Genomic DNA, 8,668 nt, shown 5'->3' on the forward strand with positions numbered 1-8,668 from the left:
ACTCTCATTCTGACGGCACCCACTCGCTGCAGAGGATCCAATAGTGAGCAAGTGATGTAATGCTAAATTTCTGAAGAAAAAAAACTCATGTACATCTCAGACGGCCTCAAATTTCTGGGTGAACTTTTCATTTAAGTGCCATGAGGCAAAAAATTGAAAACCAAAATCTCTGACTGAGTGAAGCATGTCATCTAAAACAGGCCCAGTAAATGTCACAGTCCAGCTCAGAGGTGCAGCAAGATGTAGAAGTCAATTACATGCATGAGTTCTTCAGATGTGGGGAGCGACATATTCAGGCGGCTCATTATCATGTCAGCGTGCAGCTCCAGACGCTCATGGATGGTTTTTTACCTTGCTCTGCTGGTAACACTGGTGTCCCAGAGTGAAGGAGGTTGTCAGGATACGGGACTGTGTTGCATTGGACAAAACCAGTCATGTATTACTGAAGACTGGAGGAAAGATCGCTCCTATGGGGAATGTTACTGCGACCAGGCATGCAAGACGACATTGGACTGCTGTCACGACTATGACCTTGCCTGTCCAGGTTTCTAGAATTTTATATTTTTCAGATGCTATATATTAAAATTATAAAACAGATTCAAACTACTTCAGGCCATGTCTGTACTGGATTTTATTAGATTTGCTCCAGAGCTTTGTATTTAAAAAAAAATTCTACCAAATATAACAATATTAATATATTATAATCAAAAAATAATCCTGAACACTTATTGCGAACAACATATTTTATATAATATTTTCAGATATTTTCAGATTTGTAATGTTTTTGAAAGACATCTCTAATGCTCACCAATCTTGAGGAATATTATTAAAATTTTAAATGTTTATTAATGTCTATTAAAATGTAATGTATTCCTGTGATTCAAAGCTGATTTTTTTTTTTTCAGCACGTTACGCCAGTCTTCAGTGTCACATGATCATTCAGATATCATTCTAATTATCTAATTTGGTTCTCAAGAAACATTTTGTATTATTTTCAGTGGGTTTGTCTTCTTTTTTTGTGGAAACCATGATCCAAAGAAAAAAAAAACAGCATTTATTTATTTAAATATAATCATAAATGTCTTTACTGTTATTTTAATCAATTGAATGCATCATTGCTGAATAAAAGTAATAGCTTCTTTAAAAAAAAAAAAGTATATGAATGCATTTGGGAAAGTATAAGTGCTGTAGCTGTTTATAATTTCTTTTGTTTCATATTTTACTTAATGCTACAAATTAATTTTTTGAGGAATTAATGTTAAAGTAAATAAATACATTTAATACAGAATGTAGTGAGTAGGCATTGCTGCATGCATTCATACAAAACAAAGTTTCTGTGGCCTTTGAAAACTTCTCACTGTAGTACTTTACAGATGTTTCCGCTTTTTATTATTTAACGCACTGGAGGACAAAAACTTTCAAACATCTTTTTAGTGCTGATTGTTTTGTGATCCTGTCACAGTGTATTGTGTAATGGTTCAGTTAAAAACTACACTGGAGACACTAAACCTCATTTCACATGCAAAGAGGCCTTAAAGGCACAACAACAACAGCAGCAGCAAAAAAGCCTGTGTAGTTTGAAGCTTCAGAGGGAGGGTGGAAAGTGGTCACGAAAAACTGAAGTAAAAATGATCAAATGTATGATATGACACTTTTTCCTGTTGCTGCTGCTGCTTATTACATTTGTGGATATCATTTCTTTAGCTTCTACATCTACTATGTGTGTGTTTTAGCTGTATCCTGTGTGGTGAGTGAATGGAGTGTGTGGTCTGGCTGTCTGGAGCCGTGTAAACCCACACTGCGTACCAGGCAGAGACAGGTGATTCAGGAAGCACATAATGGAGGCAAACCCTGTCCCTCTCTACATCAGACCGCAGGCTGCGCGGAGTATCACGACCAGCACGGCCCCTGCCTACAATCACTAGGTATGGAAATCTAAAGCTTAAGCAAAGCCATTTGCCATTCATCTACACAAGTGTCACATATCATAATCAACAATCTCAGAAGGTCTGAAGTCAACCCTTATAATCCATAATAAAAGCATCTGAAATGTATTTAAAATGACTTATACAACCATTATTTTTCCGTTGAATTGTTACTCTTGGATGGACTCCACAGTACACATTACATCCCATTTATCTGAGTGAATATTTATCTTATATAATCACATTATCAGTACACAGAGTGGTTCTGACTGTAATCAAATGATGAACTGTAATCATCTTCGTCAGTGCATATTCTCTAGGCACTAAAGCAGCAATCTAAATGTCACCTGTTATCCTGAGCAACCATGTGCTTTTGAAAATGAGTCGAACCTTCCTATGAGACTGCAGGTGAAGGATGGGGGCACATATGCATTAAAATCTCTCCTCCTTAATCTTTGACCCACTCCTCTGTCTCATTATTTTACAGTCCCAGCTCTCATCACCACGGGTGGCTATGGAAATGCAAGGAAAAAGAGGGAGATTTTGGACAACAATATCACAGGGTAAGATTTGTCAATCCAACACAAAATAAGTAACAAAAATGGCCATGGTACTATATTATTATTATTTTTTTAACCATGGTACATATGTAAGATCTCACAAATCACCACAATACTATAATTATTGGATCAAAAATATAGTTAAAAGTATTATTGTGAAATATTATAAAAATTTTAAGTAACTAAGTTTTCGATTTTAATATATTTTGAAATGTTATTTATTCCTGTGATGCAAAGCTGAATTTTCAGCATCATTACTCCAGTCTTCCGTGTCACATGATCCTTCAGAAATCATTCTAATATGCTGATTTGGTACTCAAGAAACATTTATTATCATTATAAACACCGAAAACAGTTGCATTGGTTAATATTGTTTTGGACACCATGATATATTTATTTTCAGGATTCTTTGAGCCGAGGAATAGAACAGCAGCATTTATTTGAAATATAATTTGTTTATATTTGCAAGCCTTGCAAATCTGTAATATGACTTTTGATCATTTTAATGCATTCTTGTCAAAAGTATAAATAAAAAAAAAAATCATTCTTATTCCAAATGTTTATATATTTAGTGTACGTGTAATTTCTTGTGTATTTATATATCTGTATGTGCACACTTCAGTTACTGTGTGGAGTTCAAACTCACGTCCCTAACAGCGGGTTGTCAACGCAGTTTCAGTCCACACACTCGCTGGATGCGGTACCTGAAGGAGGGGCATCAGGTGTGTGTGGAGTGCCAGCCACCAGCACTGGCCCAGGGCCAATCCTACTGCTCCAGGGACGGGGGGAACAAGGGACAGGACAGGTAAATGCAGAGAAACCTTTCTAGATAAATGCTTCTTTTTTTCTTTTTTTAAATGAAGTGCAGTAATTTAGACATTCTCCTCAGTTTATAAAAACAAACAATAATCATTAGAATTAGAAATGTTTAAATAGTTGTGTCAAAAGTATTGCACTAAGATATTATACATGTTCACATGAGACTAGTGTGATAAAATCTTCTCATAGAGCAAAAAACACTCAAAAACAAGTTACTCCTACCACAAACTGAGGATTTAGACAGCTTTACAACTCAAAGAACACACACACAATTTTTTTTATGGAGGAATTAATATATGCTAGGTACAGTCAAAACTGTAATATTGTGAAATATTATTATATTCTAAACATATCTATTTTCCCTTTCAATATATTTTAAAATGCAATTTATTTCTGGGATGCAAAGCTGAATTTTCAGCAGCCATTTCTCCAGTCTTCAGTGTCACGTGAGCCTTCAGAAATCATTCTAATATGCTGATTCTGTGCTTTAAGAAACATTTCTTACTACTTTTGATCAATTTAATGCATCATTGCTGAGTAAAAGTATTGATTTCACTGACTCTAAATATTTGAACTATAGTTGACTGAGATGAATAATTATTATTAGGCATTTCAGCTGTAAATCATTATGCGATTCATAAAAAGATAAAAAAAAAAAAAAAATTACTTCGACAAACCATTACAAAATATCGTGACAAGTCTAAAAATCTCATGTGAAAGAAATATGGCCTCCTGAAGTGAGGTAGGCCAGGTTTTTCCAAGTAACTGAGACTAGATCTTGGCCACTAGAGGGAACCATGACACATCTTTAAATATTCAAAAGCTAGTGTATAAAACATCCTGTACTGCTTTAAGACTTGTGCACTCATTTGGAGCACTCTAGAGCCTTGTTATGTTTTTTAATAAAAAGAGAGCAATTGCCTATTTAATCTGGGCTAAATTTTAAACCATAATGATGCTGGTGTATTTTTTTATGTAGTATTTTTAATAATACTATAACGATATTTTATATTAACCAACACATTAAATGCTTGTATTATTCATAAGGTAGGGTTGAAACTCTTAACCTAGCACAAGGACAACAGCCAGAGCGATACCCATCACTCTGTGTCTTCCTCTATCATCTTTTTCCATCACATTCTCACTCTCTCACTCTTAGGAGCTTGTCTCTGCAGTGGCAGGCCGTGGGGAATTCTCGGTGCAGAGGGCTGTGGAGACGGGTCCGTCGACGAGACTCCTGTTCCTGTCCTACTGTACACAGTTTTCTCTTCATCTAACTTGCACGCTTCAATCAGCCTAAACAGGGTCATGAAATTTCACACTTTTAAAGAAGTGACAGTTGAATGTGCAGACTATTTTGGTAGCTCAAACCAGCTCTAGGCTTGTATGCCAAATGAAACCTCATTACAGTACGTTATCAAGAAAATATTCAATATTAGTTACAGTTAATTCCCATTTATACATAAAAGACTAATGCTAATGGCCATCAAATTATGATTAAAGGAACAGTTCACCCAAAAATGAAAATTTGCTGACAATTCACTCACCCTCAGGCCACCCATGATGTAAGTGCCCTCCAAAAGTATTGGAACAGTAAAGACAAAATTTTGTCTCATATTCATCTTTTAATCATATTTGCAAATGTCTTGACTCCACAGCCAACAGAGCAATTTTGTCTTTACTGTTCCAATACTTATGGAGGACACTGTAGATGGGTTTGTTTCTTCATCAGATTTGGAGAAATTTAGCATTGCATAACTTGCTCACTAATGGATCCTCTGCAGTGAATGGGTGCCGTCAGAATGAGAGTTCAACCAGCTGATAAAAACATCACAACAAGAAATCCACATGAATCTAGTCCATTAATTAATGTCTTGTGAACATGTTTTGGATTTTGATGTGAAAGGACAACAGAGAATGGCCTTTTTTTTTTTTTTTACTGGAGGAAGTGTTATTATGAATTATAGACTGGTGGTCTTTTTGGCCAGAAGGAACGGTTTACAGCTAAAACACCTTAATAATTTGTTTCTTACAAACACACAACTTTTCACTTCACAAGATGTTAATTGATGGACTGGAGTCGTGTGGATTACTTTTAGATTATTGTGATGTTTTTATCAGATGTTTGGTCATTCTGACGGCACCCATTCACTGCATGGATTCATTGGTGAGCAAGTCATATAATGCTAAATTTCTCCAAATCTATTCATTGATGATGAACTATTCCTTTCAGCAGTAATAATGAATTTTAACCAGTAATATATTAAAAGCAGTAAATAAAAATATTAGGTTGCTTTTGCTATTTTTCTTTAGAGCAAATGACTTCTAAGTGTGAATTGGGTCACCATTTGAATTCATGCGTATAAACTCTAATGACAACACAGAATAATTGGTAAAATTAATCATCTGTATCATTTATTTGATTTCCAGCCAACCAAGGGGGGAGGGGATATCTCTTCTTTATACTGCAAATAAATCTAAAGATTTCAGGACATGTTGACACATTTTTGGCTCTTTTTCCTACAACACAAGGAATTGGCTTTTTGTCACATACAGAACAAGTTACAGCTTCAGAGGTACGCCATGCATTAAACAACATAACACACATACAGAAACAACGACATAGAAAGTCAACAGGTAGAAAGATTACAAAACAAACAGCCTTTAGACCTACAAACAACATTGTAGAAGATTTAGGGCAAGGGAGGGATTGTAAACAGTGCTCTCTTTTTTAGTTCCCTGGAAATTCTACATGGATGTTTACGGTAATTTCTTTTAATCATGAAATAACTCCTAAATTTCATACTTCTAGTTACCACTGTTATTGTACAATTTCATAAGAAAACAAGAAAAATCAAATAAATCTTATTTGTGCTTTTGCGTTGAAATTAAATACATCAATATAAAGCCTCTCATTAATAATCAACTGAATTAAAAGTCAAAGTGCAGATTATCTATTACATGTACCTGTAAACCAAAAATCACATTTCATTTTCAAACAGCATCCATGTTGATGCTGGAAGCATCATCAGGTCGTCACAGTTTGACACATTTGTGAGAAATTTTAATACCACTTAATTTGAAGGATTTTATAAATGTACCATGATGAATTGCAACCTGCACTGTGTGGGTGGGTACTTTAGACAAAACACCTTTAATGCCATCAAACCATTCAATAAGACACTGACATTGGACTCAAATTACTGATTGTCATCACTGTTTATAGACTGGTGTAAAAAAAAAAAATATCCCCAAAATAAACACCCATATATAATTCGCTCTAATCTTTGTAAATGCTCTATGCACACTGCACTGCAAATGCTCCTGTGGGACTTCACAGAATGACATCTGCAGAACCTAACTCATCAATAACACAACATATGCTAATCTCTGATTGAGCAATTAACATGGACTATATGGGGGTGAATCTCACAAAACCTGTCAAGCTCATGTTTGGGTTGTATTTCAATGGAAAAACATCAATAAAATTAAAAGAAAATGTAAAAATGGTACTTCATACTGCATAAAGAAAATGAAAGCAATATTAGGAGCCAGTAAGATTTGAAGTTTTATCACATTTTTTACATGACAAATTAAGAACATTTTCCCCTGATTTTCATTCCCCAAAATATATATTATATTTAATCTATTTTTCTAATTTTTAGTCTAATTTCAAATTTTTACGATCCAGGTAATGTTTGTGTGTAAAATATATTATTTTAAACCAAATTTTCCTTTAGTTTTTAGTATCCAGTTAAGTATTTTTTATATCTATAGAAATTTTATTTATATTTTGCTTTGAAAACAAATTAAATAATATAATTTTGGGGGGTGATAATGTTCTTAAAATCATTTAAAAAGACAAATATGACATTATTTTCTTTTGATTTTTGGGTGAAATCTTTTCAGACATTTCTTTGTGAGATTCACCCATAGATCATTACAAAAAAACAGGTTTGACATTGACTTCAGGACACAGCCTAACACAGATACAGGAAAGAGAGTTTTGATTGGCTTCAGTAAAGTCACATTGTAGAGCTATGTTCTCTCCATATGAAGCTATTGAATGAATAGGGAATTAAATGTGGAGCATACACCCAACAGATCATGGATATTATATAATATCCACATAAAAGACCACAAGTGGAGCAAGGGACCTTAGCACTCAGAAAGCAGCTTCCTTTCCCACCATTACAGTAAGCAGTACACATCGTTGCATTCATAATTTATTCTTAATTGAGGGGAGAGAGAAAATCCCTCTCACTTGCAGATTTTTTTTCACCGTTCTCCCAATCAAACCCTTCTCCTGCTCTCTTGCAGAAAATTGGTATTCCGTTCACACCTCAGTTCAACTCAGCAAAAAATCGTTGAGACAAGGATGGAAACGTACACACACTCACAAGTCTCAGGAGAGGCAGAGTTTCCCCCATCATCTTTGCACTCCCCTGATAACACATGCACGCACATACATATTCTAAAAGACAAGTACATTCTGACAATGTGACTTTTAGTGATGCTATTTGTTGACACAGATGCAACTGAGTGTATGATTTTGATCTAATTTAGCCTCACTATCCCGGTTTTCAAATAGGATACGAGCGCTAGCAGGGAGGGCTTGTGGTCACCATGGAAACTGGATATAGTCATCTTCAGGACATTGTCTACATACCTGTGAATACATGCTGGACTACGTGTATGCATGTGGTTACAGATGGTGATGTTGGAGATAAGGATCTAATCTTTTAAGGATATTAAGTTTGTGCAGTGTGAAAAGATTGTATTAAACTTGGAGGTAAACGTGGCCATGCATTATGTACTGTATTACAGAGCTCTCTATCAAAAAGGATAAATGTTTGGGATTAACTGGTGGTCATCTTGGTCATGTCGTGAATGTTGAGCCTAAATAACAATTGAGGACACAAAAGGTCCCATAAAACATTTTATTAAATCATATATTTTAAAATAAATATTCTCCCTGGCAATGCAAAAGTATGAGACCATCTCCCTCACTTTGTATGATCATCTAGAAAATACTTTAGAAATATATATTTATTCTTATATTCAGAAATATTTGTGTTTGAGACAGCATATACTGCTATGAAACTTCTAACTGAAATGTTGAATTGACCTGAAGTTTTTCTGTAGTTTCTATCTTGGTCAGATTTAATTCTAGCCTTCCATCATTTACCAATATCTGGTAACAACAGGGCGAGGTATGTGTTGTCCATTCGTTCTCGTTGTTGCTTCTGTTTGGGCTGCCAATATGCATGTGCTGCGTAATTGTTTTTTACATAATTAAAAAAAGCAGTCATAAACATGGGGTTTTTGAAAGACAATATTACATATGTAAGCACAGCAAGAAGT

At 34.8% G+C, this 8,668-nt stretch overlaps 1 protein-coding gene across 1 annotated transcript; it reads left to right on the plus strand.

Annotated features, from left to right (window-relative positions):
• Positions 1-261: 261 nt before the first annotated feature.
• Positions 262-4,581, plus strand: LOC306878976 (somatomedin-B and thrombospondin type-1 domain-containing protein-like; the record flags this gene model as incomplete). Its single annotated transcript, XM_079431616.1, has 5 exons — positions 262-544; positions 1,734-1,925; positions 2,413-2,488; positions 3,108-3,290; positions 4,464-4,581. The coding sequence occupies 5 exons, from the start codon at positions 262-264 to the stop codon at positions 4,579-4,581; spliced, it is 852 nt and encodes a 283-aa protein (XP_079287742.1).
• Between the last annotated feature and the right edge of the window lie 4,087 nt (positions 4,582-8,668).

This window comes from Barbus barbus (assembly GCF_936440315.1).
Source record: "Barbus barbus genome assembly, chromosome: 13".
In the NCBI taxonomy this organism is placed as follows: domain Eukaryota; kingdom Metazoa; phylum Chordata; class Actinopteri; order Cypriniformes; family Cyprinidae; genus Barbus; species Barbus barbus.